The 22,173-nt window shown below is 43.4% G+C and overlaps 1 protein-coding gene across 3 annotated transcripts; it reads left to right on the forward strand.

The window, feature by feature from the left end:
• Positions 1–370: 370 nt before the first annotated feature.
• Positions 371–20,299, forward strand: SNAPC4 (small nuclear RNA activating complex polypeptide 4). 3 transcript variants are annotated; one of them, XM_075716982.1, is made up of 23 exons: positions 371–529; positions 2,196–2,236; positions 3,296–3,454; positions 4,057–4,182; positions 5,001–5,079; positions 5,623–5,704; positions 6,575–6,679; positions 7,275–7,347; positions 7,656–7,820; positions 8,025–8,172; positions 8,928–9,034; positions 9,321–9,415; positions 10,148–10,242; positions 10,872–10,957; positions 11,674–12,066; positions 13,106–13,195; positions 13,440–13,683; positions 13,789–13,859; positions 14,188–14,286; positions 14,526–14,553; positions 15,209–17,319; positions 18,687–18,820; positions 19,789–19,822. In XM_075716982.1, exons 2-22 carry the CDS (start codon positions 2,234–2,236, stop codon positions 18,807–18,809), a joined length of 4,482 nt encoding a protein of 1,493 aa, XP_075573097.1. In that variant the 5' UTR covers positions 371–529; positions 2,196–2,233; the 3' UTR covers positions 18,810–18,820; positions 19,789–19,822. The 3 variants fall into 3 exon arrangements, with proteins under 3 accessions (XP_075573097.1, XP_075573098.1, XP_075573096.1); XM_075716983.1 differs by lacking the exon at positions 19,789–19,822 and adding an exon at positions 17,851–17,945 and having other exon boundaries at positions 18,687–18,722; XM_075716981.1 differs by lacking the exon at positions 371–529 and adding an exon at positions 1,024–1,219 and having other exon boundaries at positions 18,687–18,805; positions 19,792–20,299.
• Positions 20,300–22,173: the final 1,874 nt, after the last annotated feature.

Genomic DNA, 22,173 nt, shown 5'->3' on the forward strand with positions numbered 1-22,173 from the left:
TTTTCCAAGTTTAGGTCATAAAAATAACTAGGATGTGTAAGTCTTACTTTTTTACTTAATGTAAAACCGTTTGACTCTTTTAAGTCTCTCATCCTTCACTTCTCTAAGACTCTTTACTTCAAGAAGTGAAGTCTTCAGATAAACTGCTTCTTGAAAAATCACATTGCATGGGTAAACACCACCAAAACGCTGCCTGGCCTGGCTGCTCTCTCCTCTCCTCCTCCTCCTCGGTCTAACGCTGTCTCTCTCCCACGTTCCAGGCAGCTGGTCTCTGGAGCGGAATCACTGCAGCTCGTTGCCGATCTCCTCAAATCAATAGACAGAATTTCTGAAATGTCAGAAGATGGACACTAAAACTGCAAAACGGACTCAAACGGAGAACTTTGCTTTCCTGCAGAAATCATTACTTAAAAGTTAATTTCTGATACCCAGCCTCGTTACGACGTGCAAAGCCATTAGTGCTCCTGCAGACCCGGCTTTTCCATCTGCAGCCGCGGCCGCCGGGTCGCTCAAACCCGACTGGACAAGAGTACGTCCCTTTTCCTGCTAGGCTGGGACCACGGGGCCCCTCCTGCCCTCGCACTCCCCCCGCGAGCACCCCGGGATTTGGCCGGGGCCCCCCGAGCACCCCAGGTTTTGGCCGGGACCCCCATTGCCTTTTGCTCCCTGTCAGGGTGTTCCTTGCCGCGGAGGGAAAGGGGCTTGTGGGGATTCGCGCAGCGCGGCGAGTCCCCGCGGCTGCGGCAGGGCTCGGCCTGCGGAGGGGGTTTGTAACCCTCGCCCCGGCCGCCGTGTAACCGGTTTTGCGGCGCGATTTAGGGCGGCGGAGGTGGCGGGGAGCAGGGACCCGGGGGCGCCCTCGGGCCGGCCACGTGCGCTAGCCCCGCCCCCGATTGGCTGTGCAGCGTCACGTGTAGGGGAGCTCAGCTGACCGAGGCGGCCAGCAGTGATTGGGCGCAGGGCGAGGGGGCGGGCCCCGCGGCGAGGCGCTGCGGCCCAGGCCCGGGAGCCTGCGGCGCCGCCATGTCCCGCTGGCCGGGCCCGGCCGGGGCCCGCCGCCCCCCCGGCGCTGAGGCCGCGCTGTCCTCCGCGGCCCTCGACCTGAACGCGGAGCGGGAGAAGATCCGGCGGGAGATCGAGGAGTTGGAGCGGAGCCTGGAGCCCGGCGGGGCCGGCATTGAGGTGGCCGTGTCCGACTCCAGCCTCAGCTCTGGCACGGGTACGGCGGGAGGCGGGCTCGCCCCTCTCCAGCCTCCGCCGGTGCTTCTGCTCCTACATTAAGTTACTGCTCTGGCTCTTGAGATGCGCGGCTGACGTGACGGGAGAGAGGCTCGCGTTGTTTTTGTGTTAACCCCACCATTTCTGCCGGGGACGCGTTCTGGAGGACTTGAGGCGAGGCGTCTCCTCAAGGCCATCCTTAGCAAGCGTCCTTGCGGGAGAAGCCTCTCGCACACCGGTTTTTCGCGTATTTTCCCATGGCAAGCTGGCGGGGAAGGTTTAGAGAGCCATCACGCCTCCTGATGGAGGTTTCTAGTCAGGGCAGGTGGTAACGAGCTGACTCATGAAACGCAACAGCCCGCCAAATACTGTCAGTAGTTAAATCGCAGCCGTTTCCACGCCGTCTGAATGGACAACAGAAACTCTATTGTGTGAGCCACTCCATTTCGCAGCCTGCTTGTGCCTCCTAAAATTAATTTTTCAAAGAAAATTGGGGGTGGTAATAGTTCAGGTATCTGTACCTCTGGTAGCTGTCACAGTCGCTTCATCCACCTGTGTTTTGATTGTGCAAGCCTGAATAACCTATGTCAGAAGTCTGTAGTCACACTGAATGCAAAAACAAATATTGCTGAAGAGTGTGGAAGGGCTGTTAGGTGCTTTCAAAGTTTATGGGTGCTGTTGGGTTGGAATGTTTGCTTGGCTGCACGCTCTGGAGCCTGTATTTGCCATGATGTGTAGGACCAAGATGCAGCTTGATTGTTGCTGGAGTTATCAGGAGCTGCGCTTTTTTCCTACTCTAGAACAGAATATTATTTTTACTTGACAATATTGGCAGTTTCCAAAAACTCTAGTGGTGGTGTCTGAGATACTATGTGGTGCTTTATTCTGTATGCTTTAATTGAAAAGTCTTTGTTGTTGAAGCTTTTCTTTTTTAATCCCACTGTAGTTAGCATTTTTGTATTTTTGTTGTCTAACAGATGATGGTGAAGATGATGACTCAGATTCTCATGCTGAAATGGTAAACATTTTCTCTTTAAACATATCTTTCCATCTGTCTATTGAAGGGAGCAGGAGGAAGGGGAATTTCACTCTGTTCTGGGGAAATCTAGGCAGCTGGCTTGACTCCGTAGCTTGGGAAGATTAATAATAGCCCTGGAGGTTTAGTTACTGCTTCCCAGGACTTTGTTACTCATGTGTAATAGAGGGACTTCTTCATGTGGAAACAAATGAGAGGGATCAGAGACCTCACTGCTCTAGTGCTTGCTGATTTCTGTCACTGGAAACACACCAGCTTCTGGGGAGGTCGCAGAGCAGTTGCATATGAGATCATCAGCTTGTGATCAAGAAATCCTTTACTACTTTGTACCTGAAGAATACTGGGTTTGTACATGAGGGGAAAATTACTTCTAAGACTTTTTACAAATCTGTTTACCTTTGGTGATGTTCTAAACATAGTATTTTCTCAGACTTCATATAAAAACATTTAGCAGAGAAATATCTTAAAACCTGTACAGCACAGGAAAGGAGAAGCTAGTTTGTGAAGACAAAGCTGCTGGTACAGATTGGACCCAGGTGCAGAGCGCTATCATGAAACAGTCAGCCCTGCTTTGTGTCCAAAGCTTGTGGTAATAAGTCATGTAAGGGAGGAGTTGCTTCAGTAGAAGCACAAATGAGGTGGAAATTTGAAGGGGTGGTTCTGAAGTACAGATTTAGCAGGTAAGAGAGCTCCAGTGTAAGGTACTACTATTTTGCGGTTTACTCGCAGTTTTGCAGTTGATGGTGCAAGATCAGGTGTTGGCAAGGTTTGGAGTCAGGCACTGGTTCGAATAGCAGCAGGCTCAACCAATGAACAGAGTGAAGGGGAGCTAGGCGAGGCTGGTAACTGCCTCTGGGAGCATTCAAAACAACTGCCAGGGAGAGAAAAACAGTTATGTGCCTCCAATTCTTTGGAAAATCAGTTTTGTAAGCTAATAGAAGTATTGAGTTACAAAAATAATTACGTTACATGCCTGCTTTGAAAGCAAGCATTTTTCTTCCTATTCCTCTTCCTCCCCCCATATCTTTTATTTGTTTCAAGGAAATGGAAAGAGAAGATGACAGTAGTGATGATGATATTGAAAGTAGTCTGCCACAGGATCCAGAAACGTGTCTGCAGATGAACCATGTGTACCAGGAAGTTATCCAGGAAAAGATGGAGGAAGTCGAGCTTCTCATTGCACAAAACAGAGAACAGCAGGTGAGCAAAACAGGAGTAAAATGTTCATTCCTGTGCTTTTCTGGGATGCCATTTGCCATCTTCCCCTGCCCATCAAGCCCAGTAAAACTTTCCAGGACATTCCTAATCCATCTTCCCCTGCCCATCAAGCCCAGTAAAACTTTCCAGGACATTCCTAATCCATCACAGGTACCAGTGGAATCAGCTGCAGCAGTCATAGTCCCTTATGCATATACTGGTGCAGTGCTCAGCTTGCTTGGCCAGGAACCAGGTTCTTCTTTTCTTCATGGCAGTTCAAACCAATGTCACTTGACTGGCCTTTCGAATGGCATATTTGACTGATGTTTCTGATGCTTTCTTATCACAAAAATGCTATCATTAGGGTATTTTATATCTTATATTTTAGCTTGTTGTAGCAAGTTAGTATTTTTTTTAATCATCTGCAGTGTACTGTACAAACTTAGGAAGTTCCAGATACTGTCTTTAACACGTACACTGATTTACGGTCTGGTGCTGCCAATGTGAACCCTGCCTGGGATGTTTGTGATGGCTCAGCCAGTGCTCTCTGAAATTAGGAATTTGAAGGAGATACTGATACTGTTTAATTCATTCTTGTTTTGCAGAAGGAAATCATGTCCGAGCTTGGTGGTCCAAAAATAGCAAAGGCAGGAGATGGTAGAAATCTACCAGCAAATATATTTTTGGGTCATTTTATGAAGCCATACTTTAAGGATAAAACAACAGGAGTTGTAAGTAAATATAACTAGGTTATATACTGATATGTCTTTCAATGATAGATTTAAATTGTAACTGTGTTACGTTTCAGCTGTGTAACTGTGAATGCCACTCTTCAGCTCGAAACCTTTTTCCCCTCACTTGTTGCTTACCTTCTTTTGGAAATGTTTGTTCAACCCATGTCTGGCTGTGATGTCTGAAAGTGAGTTGAGGAGTAGCATTCCAGCCATGGGGCACTTGAATGTTCTTGTTTTCAACTTAACTTTGATTGTCTTCATCTACGCGATCCAATTCCATGCTGTTATTTAAAGTACTTGTTGAAATCTGTTTGTCTTTGAAACTGAGTTTTCTGAAGCAAATGTCACTACTTTTTTCATGTGTTTTTAAAGGGTCGCTAGCAAAAGGCGATTTTGACTTTTTGTTGCAGCTAAGATGTCAACTAATATAATATTCGAGCAATGACTGGTGATTTTTCTATTAAATCCTACCGAAGCTGGGAGTGCATCTTAATTAGGTACAAACATGTGTAATACGTGTCCCCCAACTGTCAGTTAATGCGAGCAGGCCTGGCTCTGAGCTGAGAATGTGCTGCATAACCATGGACAAACTTACTTGCTTCAAGTATCCGTTTGTATTTGTTTTCTTATGTCTTCTGATGTATCTGGGAGCTAGTGCTAATAAAGGTAACTTAGCAGCCTGAATGTGCCAGTTTGCACAAGTTTGAGTTACCAGTCTTTTTTGTGGCATTTTGTGCTAGAGCTCTAAGAAGAAAGGGCAATTTTTCTGTGTGTCTGACTCTTCCAATTTATCTAACCCTTCTAATCTTCATTAGGGCCCTCCTTCCAATGAAGATGCCAAGGAAAAGGCAGCTCAGGGCATAAAATCCTTTGAACAACTGCTTTCAACAAAATGTAAGTAACTCTATGTGCTGTTCAGTGTTCTATAAGAGCTATAACAAATGTATATATTCATATGGTTAATCCTCCCCGCCAATTTGCAGTTAAACGTCAACACTTCTGATATTTCATACTTGACTCCACAAAAGAAGTAGTTAAAAGTAAATGGGATGCTCTATAAATCGTTTCGGTGAGTGACTAATGACTCCCCTCTTTAATTTGCATTTTTTTTGATGCGTCAACTCCTGTGAGCACTCCAAAACCAAATGAGATCGTGCAAGGGTAGTGCTCAGATGAGAGAAGTTCAAGGGATACTTACAGCTCTAGATGGTTACAGACACGTGGGCGATGATCTTTACTGAGGTCTCTTTGGAACTAAAACTGAGCAAGAGGCTGCGACTTGCCCAAGTCAGACATGACATTAGTGATTTAGGTGGGGAACTTTTACTGAAGACCTGGGGGATACTTTAAAAGGGGTATTGAAATCAGTGGATCTCTCTTTTTCTTGGCAGTGGTTTTGCACTAAGTCTGAATGCTCGATTACCTTGTTTCATTTAGGGAAAAGCAGAGAGAAGACTTTATTGCAGAAATCCATAGTAAGTGACCGCTTGCAGCGCCTGCTTCAGCCAAAGTTACTGAAGTAAGTACTGTGCAAAAATCTTCTTTCTCCTGATGAGAACATTATATAGGAAGGAAGGAGAGGATATATGTGGAGATTCCGCCTTCCTTCAGCAAGTTCTCGTGTTAACTGTTTGCCATTCGTTAAGGTTACAAAACACAGCAGAGATACTTTCACTATCACTGTTGGGCCTGGGAGAGCCGCTCTGTGAATTACAGCAGTGATTCTCAAACTTCCCTGTCCTGTGGGCACCAGTGCAGAGGATGACACTGTTGTAGGTAGCGGCATTTTTTGTTCTTCGTTGACATCCATATTATCTGTGTGTGCACGTGGTACCGAAGGGTCTTGGACTGCAATGTTCTGACCATAAGCAAGAGGTTACAGCATTTGGGTTGGGTTGTAAATGCTTCATGATTTTTTTGTAGGTATCTGGCAGGTGGAGAGGTTTTGTTTTGTATAGTGGCATTTTATAGCCATCTATTTCTTCCCATTGACACAGTGATATAACTTAAAATAGTCTACAGGGCTTGAAGCTGAAATTGTGTGATGTAGTGAGTCATAATGCTGTGTCCAGCGAGAGATTTCTGTGCCTGGAGCTGGTACGGTCTTTCTTTGTTGCTGTTGCAGCAATCATTTGTTCTCTCTGTAAATACCAATATGATTAATCTGAGACCTGTTCTGGGTCAATGACGTGCATTGAAGGGGCAAAAGTAGGACAATGAGCGTGCCGTGTGGGGAAAACCTAGAACAACAGTTTTGTGTACTGTGGAAATAAACTTGAAGGAAAGAATGATACTGCTGGGGAAACCATCTTTGCCATACATCTTCTGATGCTGTTGACCTCATTCCCGTCTAGTCATATTAAGTAATGATAAAAATGTCTTTGAACAGGATGAGTTATTGGAATCAGAAACTGGAGAAAGTCAAGACTGAAACAGAGAAACAGATCTTGGAAAAGCAAATCAAAGAAGTGGAGCGAGAAATAGAGGCAATTAAGTAAGAAGCCTTCTTTTTATGTTCTTGATGAAAATGAAAGCCTGTTCTTGGAGTTTACCTCTTAAAGTTCCCTCCTTCCTTGAGCACTTCTAGATACAACATTTGGAGAAATCTTTATTTGTGTTGGCTTGCAAAAAATTAAGTGCTGTTCAAACTCTGCAGCGCTCTCATCTCCACAGTTCTTATACTAAGAATCGTGTTTTGGGTCTTGATACACAAATGTCATATCTATACCCGGTATGGAGGTGCTCTTTTAAATAGTTCTTGATTTAGCAACAAGGAAGCAGACAGCTTAGTAGTTCTGAGCTTTTGCTCACTAACACATCTGGAGCAATGTATTTTGATGTTGCATTTAATCATTTCTCCTGCTAAACCAACATCAACTTGTAGGGGACTGTTTTTCAAGAAGAAACATTGTTTTGGGCAAAGTTACTATGTTAAAGAGCTTGATGCTTTGAGGTAGTAAGTGTTCAGCTCTTGTGGAAGTCAATAACAGGTGGGAGGAATAAAACGAAGCAAGATGAGGAAGACAAAGCGACTGTTTCATTAACCATTTAATGTGGTTGGTTCTTTCTCTTTGTACCTTCTGCTTTAGCCAACTCCCAGAAAGTGACTTGTTAGGAAACAGATTCGATGAGCATGACTGGGAGAAAATTTCAAACATCCACGTAAGTTGGGAGACCAGCTGTTTTATTACTTCTGATATCTGTGTCCCTTCTTTTGAGAATCACCTGACCTGGTCTAGTTTGCATCCACTGTTCCCATTGTGCATTTCTAGAAGTTGACTGTTATGTGATCTCAACTTGGCAAGCACAGAAGCACTGAAAATTTCATGTTATTGGTTAAATTTGATGATTTAATTCTGGAAAACTTAGCAATAAGCATATCTTAAATACAAAATATATCGGTGTTCCTGTCTGTACAGTTGTTTCAGTCCCAGCTACAAGACCAAACATATTTTTGCTCTTTCTTTTAGTTTGATGGACAACGTAGTGCAGAAGAACTGAGGAAGTTTTGGCAAAATTGGGAGCATCCAAGCATCAACAAAAAGGAATGGACTGAGGACGAAATAGAGAGGCTAAAGAAGATAGCTGCTAAACACGGTTATCTGGACTGGCAGACTATAGCCCAGGAGCTGGGGGTAAGGTCTTCTGAGCTCAGAAATAAAGTGACAAGCCACTTAGTTCTGACTTAACTGCCCCTCATGTCAGTTTTCAGAAAATGTTTTTTCTGACAAGTGTTCAAGAACAGTACCAAAAAAGTTTGGTGCTTTAGCCTTTCCTTCTTGTTTTTTATCCTCATAAATATCCAGTTATCTGAGTAGCTCTGTTCTCATTGTATTAAGACAAACAGGACGCCTTTCCAGTGCTTGCAGAAGTATCAAGTCTATAACAAAGATTTGAAAAGGAAAGAATGGACCAAAAGTGAGGATCAGATGCTTTTAGAGCTTGTTCAAGAGATGAGAGTAGGAAGTCATATCCCGTACAAGAAAAGTAAGTGACCTGCAAGTGAAAATGTCTTCCCTTCACCCATAATGGTTGGGGTTTTGTCATTCTCCCAGGCTTATGTCTGTTAATGTTTCTGCATACTGAAGCACCCAGCCTGCTCTGATTCAAGGAATTAATGAAGTTTTATTTCCTATTAATGTTTCTATTTCCAAGATACTCACAGTTCTATGTTTTCACCTTACTTTTCTAGCCTGTGATCTAGACAAGGCACAACAGTGCTGTGGCTCATCTGAAACTACAGATGTACTGATTTCTAAACCCCGCCGTTGGTGAGCTGAATGAAAGAGGATGGTTGTGTTTTCCCTCTCTCTTTTTGTCCTGGTGGGAGCAGTGATATATGTTTTTCCTGTTCCTACCTGGAAGTTACATCGTATCAGCAAGAACTTAGTATCTCTTGGAACCTTTATCCATCTTTGAAATTTGGTTGAAACTGGCTGAGGGTTGTTAACGAGTCCTGATGGTTGGGTGAGCTTTGTTTTTTTTTTTGTAGCAAAATCATCAGAGTTCGTCCCTAGAAGGCCAGTATTTATTCATGGCCAGCTGTTTTGGCAGTTTTCAGTGTTGTGCTCAGAAGCCTTTTCTAGGGGGTCAGTACTGCTGCATCTGTTGTTTAAGTATTTAAGCTGAGGTTTAAATAAGCTTCTTATGGCGATCCACTGTTTGAAAATATCGCAGTTACAATGTAAGTAAAGGAAGAAACACAGTTTGCAACAGACTTTAAAACACCTTTGCATTTCTAGTTGCTTATTACATGGAAGGAAGAGATTCTGCTCAGCTGATTTACCGATGGACAAAGAGCGTGGACCCCAGTTTGAAGAAAGGTCCCTGGACACCAGAGGAAGATGCTGTAAGCTCCATTCTCTGATGCCTAGAATTGCAGGGTGCAAAAAGTGGGAAGGCTAGACTGTTGAGATGCTGCATGGCTAGACGCATCTGAGCTTTAATAGTGACACAAAGGAATGTAAAATGGACCAAGATGGGCAGTTTACAAGTCAAGAGTGCTTAGATGCTCCTGAGCACTTCTGTTCAGAGATTTACAATACACTGGAAACAAATACAACTGCTTCTGTGCTGGGCCTATTAGGATTGTTACTGATGAGAATTTCAACTCTTGCTTTGTCTGATTAACATAGATGCTGTTGGCTGCGGTTAAGAAGTATGGAGAACGCGACTGGTATAAAATTCGGACAGAAGTGCCAGGGAGGAGCGATGCTCAGTGCAGAGATCGGTAAGTATGCTAAATGTAGCAACTGTGCTTTCTAGTTTATTACACAGAGCCAAGATGCAACTTATTTTACAAATATTTTGTAAATATTTGCTTAAACCAGTGTCACCCTACCGACTGTTTTGTAAAAAGCAGTTACGGTCTAAATATAGTCTCTAACATTGTCTCCACATAACCATGCATTTGTAGTTATACGAAAGTCAAAAAGTTGAAATTGAGTTTAGCAGAGAGAACAGTGCATTGTTGCCCTCTGGTGTGCTATTCCCTCAGTATAGTTGCCTGTGGGTTAGCAGAAGTTGGGAAGGGCATTGTTCAAAATAAAGCAAAGGGGTCATTAAACTTGAATGAGTGCTTGTAGGGAGGGAATCCATGTTTTGTCTGTGTATCTGTGAAAATGATCTAGTCAGTGACTCCCTGTAACTGAAGACCAGTAATGAGGTGCTGAGCAATTTTCAGCCTTGGACCCAACTTCAGGAGACCCAGAGTACAGTATGTCCTAATTTCAGTGACCTGTTTTACATCTGCTTGTTGTAATTCTTAATCATGTGGCCTGATATTTTTGAGAACAAAGAGGCTGTAGCTGTGCTGTATTAAGGGAGTAGGGATGGGACCCCTTAGAAAAAGGAAAGATCTGGTAAGGAGTGCTGGTTTTATTCAGCCCCAGACTAAGCAGTGATGATCAGAACTGTACAAGCAGGATTGAAGGTGCCTTACTTTAATGTTTTCATTTTGAAGGTATTTAAAAGCATTGCACTGTGATGTAAAGAAAGGCAAGTGGAGTTTAGAGGAAGAGGAGCAGCTAATTGAACTGGTTCAAAAGCATGGCCTGGGTAAGTGTTTCTGTGGCTTAATCTTTAGAAGTTTAGAGAAGTAAGTATTATTAAGGAATTTATTCAAGTTTTCTCCTCTTTTATTTTAAGCCCTGCAGCTGATACTAGGAGGCTCTGCTTTGTAGTGATGACCGCAACCTTACTTATATTGTGTAGTCTGTTCCTGGAAATTCAGTTACTGAGAGATTGTGTAGTAAAGAGTTCTATACCTGTGTTAGCAAGGTTTCAGAGCTATGACAGTTTAGAGGGGTGAGTTTCCCTCTAAACAGCCCGTGAAAGAGTTCTCTTATTTTCCTCTAAGACAACTTTCCTTAACAAATAGAAGCTTTTCAGCATTCAGTTTAAGCTTTCTTCTAAGCGCTGTCTTACTGCTGCAAGGGAGTGTGTAGTTCTGCTACGGTTTTCATTAGTGGTTCATTTTCTAGTAGTTTCTAACTTCAGCTGAGTGTATAATCATGCAAAGTCTGATCGAAGAACACAAATGGGTATTCAGGTTTTGAGATCCATTCATATAGTAACTGTCTTTTATACAAGGAAATGTGTACTACGTGTGTAACGTTCCGCGCTGAAGAGGCCTGTCGCTCAGTTTGTTGCATTAATAGGTGTGCTCTGCTCTGCATCCTTTTTAGGTCACTGGAGTAAAATAGCTTCCGAATTGCCACACCGGACTGGCTCCCAATGTCTAAGCAAGTGGAAACTCATGATTGGGTCTAAGGTATTGTACAAAATTCTGCTATATCAGAGTCCCATCTCTTTAATTAAGATTGTCTAAGCTAAAAGTGAAATCCTGCAAAATCAATACAAAAATAGACATTGATTTCACATAATCAAGATTTTTGTCATGGATGTTCATGGTCTGATTTTTTTGATGTGTTAAAGCAGCCTTTGTTCTGAAGGTCTGAAGTCAATTTGCTATAAATTGTACATTATCCAGAATTCCTTTACTGCCTTGAAGTGCCTGTAAGGATGGGATGTACCTAGGTTTTCATGTATGTACCTCATGAGTTGCTAGTTTTGGTACCGGGCACTCCAGAAATTCTGGTTGCTTAAGACCATATTAAAGATAGTCTTGTTTCCATTGGCAAAGCACCTGTCCTAGGGAAGGGTTCATGGAAACCCAAATGTGTCGAGGTGGGGCACTTAGTTTGTACTTCCACGTGCACCAGTCCTTAACACAAACTTGTCTCTATCTGTAGCTTTTTCTTTGCATACAAGAATCTAAACCAATAAAAATCTGTGTCCAAAGGCAATTGTCAGTTGTACTGGATTTAGTTAATCTTAGCAGGAGTAAAGCAGAACTGTCCATTTGGAAGTCACACCTTACTGATAGGATACTGCCCCATAAAACTTTTTAACTTACTGATTTGAGAGATTTGCAAGTCAAGGGTGAACGCTGGCTAAAACTTGTCTGTGCTTTTTTTGACTGAGAAGAAAAGATCTAGGGCAACAAAACGCCGACATGTGCAAGAGAGTTCCAGCTCTTCAGAGAGCAGCAGTGAAGACATAGAACTGGACTTAGCAGACAGTTCAGAGGAGGAGACAACAAGCAAGGAGGAGTGTGTATTTCCCAGCATTGATTTGTGGATACCAACACGGACAAATACACAGGAGTCAAACAAAGGAAGATACCAAACTCCATCCCTTTTCTCTCCTGCGAGTGCTGATGCAAAGACCAGTAGTGGTGAAGTCCCAAGTGCAACGTGTGATGGAAATGAGGACAGAGCTGCCAATACATCGTCAGAGTTGAACACCCTCCTGAGGGGCATTGCACGTCCACATTCAACGGATGTCATTGTGAAGAATCCAGTAGAAGTAATGAACAAGGTGAATCCTGGGATTCTCAGTCTGTTCTTGGTGGGATTGGAGCTTAGATCAGAAACGACCAGGAAGTGCAGTTGCTGCAGTAGAGAGGGTATGTGATGAGTAGATGGCAAAATCTTTTTTGCGCCTCTGTTGGCTGCTTTCTCACTATGCCATCGGGGGGTGCTGTTGAAAACTGAGCTGTGGGATTAAACACATTTCCAGCACTACCTCCCCATGCATTATCGAGAAGATAGCTGTGTTCTTTCCTACCCGTAGTGTCACAGAAACAAAACTTCTTTTATATCTTCATAAAGCAGAATTGTGCAGTGAATCGTGGTGTCTCTCTGCCCTGGTGACTAGGGCATATAGGCTTAAAGTTTGGAAGAATTAAGTTACTTATACATCTGTATCTGATTCTGAGTTGGATTTTCACATCTAATCAGGCACTGAAGCAGTACAAACCCTCCTAGCAGATTTTTGCAGAAAGATACTCCTTAGCAAAATACTAAATGTAAAAATTGCTATTTAAGTTCATGTAAGCAAAAATGTTCTGACTTTGTTAAGAATTGCATGTGTGCCCTAGGCTGTGGGGCCAATTGCACTGATGACAAGTTTGTTTGTTAGAGAAGTGGTGCGTTCTGGGGCTTATGGTATGCAAGGGTTGCAAGTGGTTTAATTTTGGTTACAGGTACAGCATTATTTTACTAGTAGATGTCTAGGGAAGGGTCGGTGGCTTTTCCAAACCTCTTCCTGTTCCTTGTCTTGTACTATTAAGCCAAAAAATGCAAAGAGAATCATCCAATAATTTTGACCCTCAGTGCGGGTTTTTGTAGATACTTCACACAAAGGCTTTTACAAAGTAGATATTTGGTATTGTGATAATGCACAAGGACTATAAAGGTAAGGTAAGCATCTGCACTTCAGGGCTGATTTCATTTAAGAAGATACTTCTAACAGCAGGAATGTTGAAAACTTTTGTACCTTCTGTGTATAGTCAGTGCAAGTCATTTTCTGCGAGATACTTACCCTTTTATCTTTTCTTGTACACTTTTGTTTTAAGGCTTCCAGATGTGGAAAGCAAGTGCTACGGGTTACCCTGGAGAACGTGAGAAGAGTATTAAGAAATAACACATGCTTTCAGAGGAAACTTGTAAGTGCCTCTTCTGTCATGTGCTTGTGATGTGAGCACTGCCAGGCTGTACTTAGTGGGAAATGTTTTTTGATAGAATCAGAAATCTTCTTGCACTGTAGTCTCAAGAGGAAAAGCTCTTTTTTTCTTTTTTTCTTTTTTTTTTTTTTCTCTCCATAACTGCCCCATGAATAGTTTGTCCTGGGACTAATTGTGGTAGAACCTTCCTAATCAGAACTCTAATTAAGTATTTGTTCATGCACAGCAATCAAAGCTACTAAAACCTTCTGCCACCGTTCTATCAAAAATACCTGGAGTTAATACTTCTGTTGGCCAGAAGGTTCAGGGGCTGCAGAACATCACGGAGAAAACTTACCGTCAAGAGAGAGAGCGTTTGAGAAGAATGAACCTTGACCGAAAGCTTCTAATGGCAGTGACACCTTGGGTGGGCAATGTGCTCCTGCCTTGCACCTTGCAAACTGGGAAGATGGCTTTTCGTCAGACAAAAGGTAGTGGTGACCCAACAGGGAAAGTACTCTCCTACTTTTTGTCCCTACTTTCTGACATCTTGTAAGAGACTGCCCAGCTGATTTTGATGTTGGACTTTTTTCTAGCTGATTTTATTCAAGAGAAGATTAAGTCAGTCAGTCTCGTGAGCACTCCTCTATTCACGCTTTTCATTCAGGTAGGTTTTACTGTCTTAGTAGCATTATCTGCTTTCAAGCAGTGGTAATCTTTATTTCTGTATTTGATGCTTAAATAAATGGTTTGTCTTTTGTTCCTTAAACTAATAATCTAATTACTGGATTAATCTGACCTCACGGCTTACATATGATGTTTCTTAAATAAATCCTGCATCCAGAATTGTATACTGTGAGGATTTCTTTCTGTAAATGTAAAAATGTCCCCAGAATCTTGCATGCAAAGCCTCTCCCATCCATCTTGTATTGTCACTGGCTCTGCCAGAACGTTTTTGTTCTCAATCAAATTTTAATGAAATTCTCATCTTGCAGCTCTTTCAGATCGATACCAAGGGCTGCATGAAGATTATTCGTGAGAGAAGGCTAAAGCAGTCAGAGCTTCTTAGGGCTAATGCAAGAGGGCCTCAGCAGGTATTGCACGTGTTCTGTTTCTAAGCTTTTCCCACTGAAGTCTTGACTAAAGTAGAGATTTTTTTCTTTGTGCGTGGCCAGTGGTGCTGTTTGTGCGTGTGTGTTACCAGTTTGCTTTGGTTCAGAAGCATAATAAAATGTATAGGATGTTGGCAGATGTGGGTTTGATTCACATCTGTGCTTTTTTAATGATCTTTAGATATCTCAGAAGTATAATTTAATATAATTTTTTTTGGCAGGCTTCCCAAAATATGGAGACTTCTTCAGGTACCTACCAGAACATTTATTTTTATGATGTGCAAGAACTTTCACTTAATTCATCACGGTTACATTAATGACCAATTTAACTGAAGGAGAACTTCTGGAACAAAACTACATTGTCATGCTCATTTTTGCTAGCTCTTGGATTTTCAGTTATTGGCTAAATATGTTACCCTTTGGTAAGGACTTGAAAAAATACTGAAGGGCTGGGGGACCGGTGGCACTGGGCCACCAGTTCTGTAGACTATCGCTGTTACGCTTTTCTCCAGCAAGGTGCTGGCTGCAGGCTGTAGTGAACATGCTGGGACTGACCAAAACCCCAGTTTGTTGTTGTCATCCTGGCTGCTACGAAGTGCTGGTGTGGTGCTGACTGGTACAATTCCTCGTGTGCAGTGTTAAGGTGCATTCCTAGCCCATCTGTGATTTCTGGGCAAAATTACATCATTACTGAACAAGTGGTAAGCTTGCTGCATCACTTATCTGAAGGCTGTCAGGATGGGGCTTGATTAAATCAAGACTATAATGTTGTAGGAACTCTCACAAACAGGAATTTTGCTACTTCCTGTGCAGGGTACTTGATGCTAAGGAATGGCTTTTGAAAATACTGTTCAATCTTTTTAATTTTTATTTATTTATTTATTTGATTTCCCCTCCTCTATAGGCAATTCATCACAGTCTTGTACCCAGAGGAACTCCCGAAAGGGCATACCAAGGAATGCTGTCAGGAGACCTGTTGCCTTAAAAGCAAGGGAGACTTCTGCCGCTGTCTTTGAGAGCAGCGCTCCTGCCATGCAGGGAGCTCTTCCAGCCCAAGTGCAAAGGCAGAAGCCTAAAACTGTCTCAGAATTACTGAGAGAGAAGCGGCTAAGAGAATCCCGGGCTAAGAAAGCTATGCAGAGGACAGTATTTGTTGCCCCACAGATGCTGGTTTCGGGGCCCCTGATAATCCAGCACCCACCGCAGCAAATCATTCCTTCTGCACAAGCAGGGAGCAAACCTGCAGCAGCTGGTTGTACAAATAGCCAAGTACAGAGTGCACCAGCTCCTTTGCCAGTGTTTACTTCTGTTGCAGGTTCAACTTCTACTGCTGTGGTGCTTGAACACCATTCCTCATCGGTGTCAGAAACTGGGGAAAGCCCTGGTTCCTCACAAGGGGCAGAATTACAATCCAATAAGGAATTAAAAGAGCAAGGTTTGGAAAGTAGCTCTGAAGGAGGAGTTTTTCCAGGCGTGAATCCAGCTGCAGCAGAGAAGGCCCCACATCAGGGAGGGTGCAATGGTCAGGTCCTAGCTGGTAGCTCAGCTTCAGTAGTGTTGCAAAACCAAGCTTTTCTGCCACATCAGATTACAGTGGTGCCAGTTGGCATTGAGTCTGGCACCAACAAATTGTCTCTTTCCACACCAGTTACCTGTGAGCTGAATAGTAACGGGCCACAACAGAGGCCAGTCAGTCTATTGTCTGCTCTTGTAACTCCACAAACTGGTTCGCATTTGATTCCCAACAGCATACTGCCTTTCACGTGGGTCGTAACACCACAGGCTTTGCTCCGCCCCACTGTACAAACTGTGGTGGGTGTTCCCCAAGGACTGCCAGCTGCTGCTGTGAGAAGTCAATGTCAGACAACTGTGACTTCCAATGCCAATGTCTCTGGCTTAGGAGTGCCTCCTGTACCAGCTGGAGCAAATACACCTCACCCCAGCAGTGCAGAGACAAAAGCACCAAGTGCCCAGTTAGCAGAAGGAGTACCTTTGGGAAAGACAGCTAACCATTCCGCAATTCTCTTACCCGTGACCTCAGCGAGTCCTGGATGCACCTCATCCAGCATTTCTTCTGCAACGCCTCCATGTTCAGATGGCTTCTCCAAGGATTTCGGCTCCTCTGCAGCTCAGACTGCTCCTCCACCTGATGCACCCGCCCTGCATGCTGTGCTGCTGCCCCAAACGCAGCTGCCTGCAAGCACTCAAGGGTCTGATTCCCCATGTGTGTCGAGTCTCGCTAGCTTGGGAAAGAGCCATGACTCCATTACAACAAACAGATCATCTTCCAATCCGAGCATCAGCACAAAAGGGATTGTGCTCCAGCCAGGAGATCCAGTTCCCCATAACAACGTCCCGAGGAACTCTGCTTGCTTTGCTGCACAAGCATTGAGAAATAGACCTATTGCCTCCAAACCTCCGACTGTGCAGCCTGCTGACAGTCCACCCCAGCCAACCACTTCCAGTGCAGAAAAGAATCTACTTGACTTCAGCCTGATTTCCCTTGAAGATGAGGGGCTAGTAAAGGAGTGGCTGAATGGTAAACAAGGTGTCCAGGTACCATCACTGCAAACCAGGTTGCCTTATTTGCCACCTTTTCTGTGCAACTTAAAAACCCTCTCGGAGCTACTTCTGCAGAAAGCAGCTCTAGAAGAGCAAGCGGCATGTCTTCTGCCTTCTGATGCCAGTCAGAATGAGGGCACTGGGGCTGATTTGCACGCTATCAGAGAACTGGTGCAGCAGAAACTCGGCAATAACCCTGCTTACCTCCTACTGAAAGCCAGATTCCTAGCAGCCTTTACGCTCCCAGCTGTACTAGCAACTCTGCCTCCTCCAAAAGTGACAACAACTCTGTCAGCCAGCAGGAAGCAATATGAAGAGAGTGACGAAGAGGAGTGGCAGAGTGAGAAGGAAGTGTCTGAGGAAGAGAGTTGTGGGAATGAATTAACAGGTGTACGGCTGGATTGGGCAGTTGGTGATGAGCCTGGAGACAAAGATGCTGATTTACTAAATGAGGTAAAACACAGGTGCCAGGGACTAAAAACAGAAAGTCACTGCCAGCTAAATATTGCACTGGAATCCAGGGTGAAACCCCCGCTGTTCTTAAGTGTAGCAGAAATTTGATCCTTTTGAATAAGCATAGTTCTGCAGCTGATAAAAGGAAAAGCTCTCTAGCTCACCTGGGAGCCCCAAGTCCTCACAAGGGTAAAAGTCCATGGTTTATGTAGCATGTTAAACCTGACACAATAGTTCCCAAAAGTGGATGTCAAAGCTCCCTTCCTCTTACAGTTTATAATCCGCTGCACTGACTCTTGTATTTTTGAAATCAGGCCCTTGTTTTTCATTGTATGTGTCCTTTAAACCCCAATAATATTAGGGGAATTGTATGTGTTTGCCCCTATTGCCATTTCAGGTCTTTGTCCCAAATTGTTTTATATGACTAGAGACTATTAGAGTATATGGATCGATGTAAGGCATAATGTCAACCAAAAATCTGTCTCTGATTTTTAAGCTAAACCCATTACTGCCCAGCACTGTTTCTTACAGAACACACCAGGAAGTTGTGCAGCTCAAACTTGCATTTCAATTCATTGTGGCTCCAAAATAAACAAACAAAACACTAATGAAGATGGATAAACAAGGTCAATGGCTGCTTCTACAGAAAGATGGCAAAGCTGCCTGAAAATCAGAGCTTTCCCATAGTACAAGTCAGCAGTTACCTTTCTATTCTGGCTCTGACTTTCAGGTCTGGGCCAAGTTCAGTGTAGTTGGAACTGTGAGCAGTTAGTCCAAAAGTCACCAGCAATTCTTCACTGCCTGATAGCCTTACTGCCAACTTCTGTCCTGTGTCATCCTCCACCAGGCTCCCTCCCACTCCTTTTATTAACGCTACGGCCAGGTTGTTTTCCTTGGTGCTTTTCAATAAAAAGTTTGTGGTAGGGGTATGTTTTATGAGGAATCAAAAATTTGTGTTGACCTGCGTTGCCTGGGGCACTGTCTGGCTCCAGCAGTGAAAGCTAAAGCATCGTTTGTGGCAGGCGCGCGACCTCTCTAATGAGCGGTTGTGCCCGCAACCTCTGTAACGAACAGTTATGCCCAGACAGAAACTACAGCGGGAATTGCTCTAGTTTGGTAGTGATAGCAGGAGCAGGAAGAAACGCCAGTCTTGGCTGAAGGTTTTGCTCTCAAAACTTGGGGATGTTTTGCGCTTGCTGTGACGTTGGTAATAGAATGTTGTCATCCCATGCCTAATTTTGAAGGTAAATGGAAGATTGTTTTGGAAATCTTGCTGAGTTCCCTAAAATAAAAAGATGGCTGAAGAGGTTCTTTTGCAATTATGCTAGCTCTCATGGTGTTGATAGTCTCTTCTGCTTATGTTGCAGGGCATGGGAGCTGAAGACAATGCTGCACAATCTGTCTTGGACTCCTGCACTGATGTGGCTGATGCCAGTGCTCCTCAAATCAGGAGAAGTGCCCGCTTCAGAAAAAGGAGGAGGATGATGTGAGAAGGAAATGCGTTAGTAGCTACTTGGTGAATCTTGCATTTCTTGCCTGAGAAGAGAACTTGAAACGCATTTGTCTGTGGTACAGCTTAGACAATGACAACGTCTGTGGTACAGCTTAGACAATGATTCATTAATCATGACCCTAGGAAAGGACTGAAATTATCTTGACTTTTGTTCCCCATAGGACACAGAGTTCTACAGTCACCCATTAATCATAGACTAAGGCTAATACTTTGACTTTCAGGGGGAGGGAAAGTTGATGTCTGCCTGATAAAATTATATACAAAAGTCATGAAGTTCAAACATTTGGCAGCCTTTTAGTCCATGCTACTGCCTGCTAATATTATACCTAGGTGGTAGCACTCTACAGGCTTGGCTGCTAAAATGAGGCTAGCAGAGGGTCATAATTGGTGGGACAGGAAAGCCTGGGCAGCTAGTGCTGAAGAGAGGGTTTGTGTGTGTGAATGCTAAACACTTGCAGCAGAAGCCAAAGTAAATCCTTGCTGCAGGTTCCAGCAAGCTGGTGGTAAGATGTCCTTGCTCGGGGCTGTCAAGGCAATCCTCTAGGTCCTGGGCAGGTAGCAGCAGCTCTTCGGGTAGTTTGCCCTCTCTAGCCTGGCTCGTGAGTCTTGAAGTAAAGAACAGTATTGGAAGCTGGGGCTTAAGACCAGTGGGTACATCACTGGAGTTTGTCTGTCACACTTCATCTCTGAACAACTTTGTGGGTCCCCTGCCCCAGATGGCTTCATTTCTCTACATGTATAACAGGACAGCTTCTATAGGGTATAAGTGTGAGATGTCTTGATATCTGTTGAGGCTTTTGGGGAAATAGACCGAATGAACATGAGTGGCATTTGATTCGCGTGGTTGTCAGATGAGACTTGGGGTTTTTTCTTTTAAAAATGTTTTTAGAAACCAAAAGTGTAGCTTCCCTATAAAAATGCTGTGACTAATAGGAGTTGTTTGTGCTTTGTTACAGGAGTCACTTGAACGAGGTCTGCCTTCCTACATGGCAGTAGGGGATGCTCTTTGCACTATTCACTTTTAACACTTCCAACAAACTGACTAGATGGATCTGGGGAAGAGAGGAAAATGGCTGGACTGGTTTTCCCATCGCCTAACAAAGTCTGCATCTTCAGACAAGTTGCGAAAAATCAAACTAAATGGCTGGAGGAAAGTCTTTCAGGCATAGACCAATGCTGTTCTCTTTCAAACTAGCACCTGCCATAGATGCTGGGGGGAGGATTGCTGGAGATCTAGGAAAATGAGCAATGATGGTTATTTATTTCCTTTTTGTGTTAGCCCCTATTTATGTGAATGATTATCCATGTTCAGAATTTGTTGTTCATTGGGTGGTTTTTTTTAGTGCTGTGACAGTGGTTTTGCTTCATAGCTAACTGACTGAATACTGCTGAATAAGCAGCAGATTAATTTTGTATCAAAATGAGTCTTGAGTATTTGTTGAAATACAGATGTTTTATTTTTCTCACTTAAAAATTACTGATGTATTCTGTGTGGTTTTTTTTCTGGTAAATAGTGCTTTTAATAACGTGTGTATGAGTGTGATTGCTAATGGGAAAAATGAAGTTTGCAAGCTGCATGAAAACCAGGGAGAATATGGAAAATGAATATGCATGTGGCTGAAACTGCAGGATTGAATGAGGCTTGGATTCTTTCTTGATTCTTCCACAGCCTGCCCCATACAGACATAAGCAAATCACTTAAAAACTTGCTTCTTCATTCATAAAACATCAATTTCTGTCTTACAGTGAGGTGCAAAACTAGCTGAGTCAAAGCTGATAAAATCTAGTGGGAAAGTGCTGCAGAAAGCTTCATTCCACTGCGCTGGCTAAGCTTCCCGAGAGAGTAGTGGTGAGTTTAGAGCGCTGTGAGTTGCAACTCTTCTACGAGGGTCCCTTTAGGCAGAGCTGGGGTCAGGGGGACAGTGGGTACCAATGTTGCTGTAACTGGGTGTCAAGACATTATGGAGCAAAAGGAATGATTCTGAAATGGCTTTCCTCTTGCAGTGTACTCTATTTTCTATAAGCCAGTACAGATAACATTTTTCCAAGAAATTCAGATGTGGTAGAAGCTCTGCCATACAGTTCTGTGTGATATTCACCACAGGGTTGTTACTGTGAGGCACTGGTAGTAAATGTGATCTGTGCTCTAAATGACTGCTGTCCTTCGCAAATGCTGCTCAAGAGATGCCCTTGTAATCTTACTGCTTGTGGAAAAACTTCGTATAACTATAAGAGGAAGCTGTCTTTGTTCTTTTTCATGATTAAACTGATCTGTTACTATAGAACAAAAACTCCCGAGGCTCAATTGGTCAATTAGCAGACATTCTGATTACCTTCAGCAAGGGTACAGCTAATAGAGGTACTGTATCTTTTTTTAGTGTAAGGCTAATTTAATGCCTAACAAGAAGCACAAGCTTAAAGAATCTCTGAGCATCTCTGCCCCACTCCTAATGATAACATGGAGAAACTCTCCAAAAACGTAGAAAGCAGAACAAAGAGTAGAGTGGGAAGCTAATGGGAAAATGTGTCATGCTGCCATGGTATCAGAGCGTGTATGTTCTCAAGACTTTTTTAAAAGAGACCGTTAGTGAGTTCTTGTTGCAGCTACAGTTCTAGGACTGTGGGAAGGCAGGGAGGCAGTCAAAGGTATGATGTTGATGCTTAACATCATCACAATGCTGCTTGCTGTGCTGCTCCTTTAATTACTGTTAGAGTCACAGCCTGTAATTTGGGAATCGTGGGTTATCTCCCTTGCTTTGCCAAGACTTGACTCCCTTTCCCTCAAAATACTGAGTTGTCATAATTGTGCTTGAAGCTTAAGGACATCCAAAATTAGAGGCATCATTATAGAAATCATCCTTTTTAGCTGAACTCTAAACCAAGAGAGAGTTCTTGCTGCCACCTGCTTTCCTGTATAAAGATGTTAACAGCTGAAAGGCCATTTGAAGAGCTGCTTTCTTCTAACTCTGTGGCTTGTTTTGTCCCCTGAAATCACCTGGACAGACCTATGCCTGTGACCTTCACTCTTCTTAGTCTTACTGACCACTACACAAAGAAACTTTCCGGACCCTAGCTGGTACTTTAGTGGTACAGATTGGAAAATAAAGCCAGAATGAGTCTAAAATCACTGCATATGTAATGCTGCTGACTTGCGATGCGACTAGCGTTTTTATTATGCCCCATCACCCATTCTGGCTTCCCCCTTTTTTTTTTTTTTAATATCTTTTTTTGTTGTTTTTTCTTGTCCTTCCCCTTCCTGTCTCAGAGTACAGCTGAGTAGTTTCCCCTTTTCTCTTTTCTGAAACCAGTTTTGCTCCTGGAATGATCTTTGCTCTAGCCAG

Source organism: Pelecanus crispus, chromosome 9 (assembly GCF_030463565.1).
Source record: "Pelecanus crispus isolate bPelCri1 chromosome 9, bPelCri1.pri, whole genome shotgun sequence".
Classification (NCBI taxonomy): domain Eukaryota; kingdom Metazoa; phylum Chordata; class Aves; order Pelecaniformes; family Pelecanidae; genus Pelecanus; species Pelecanus crispus.

Coding starts and splice junctions, on each gene's coding strand:
- SNAPC4 (XM_075716981.1), top strand. CDS start 1,024: ATGTCCCGCTGGCCGGGCCCGGCCGGGGCCCGCCGCCCCCCCGGCGCT. Junction 13,196..13,439: donor CATGCTTTCAGAGGAAACTT/GTAAGTGCCTCT, acceptor GTTCATGCACAG/CAATCAAAGCTACTAAAACC. Junction 14,554..15,208: donor AAATATGGAGACTTCTTCAG/GTACCTACCAGA, acceptor CCTCCTCTATAG/GCAATTCATCACAGTCTTGT.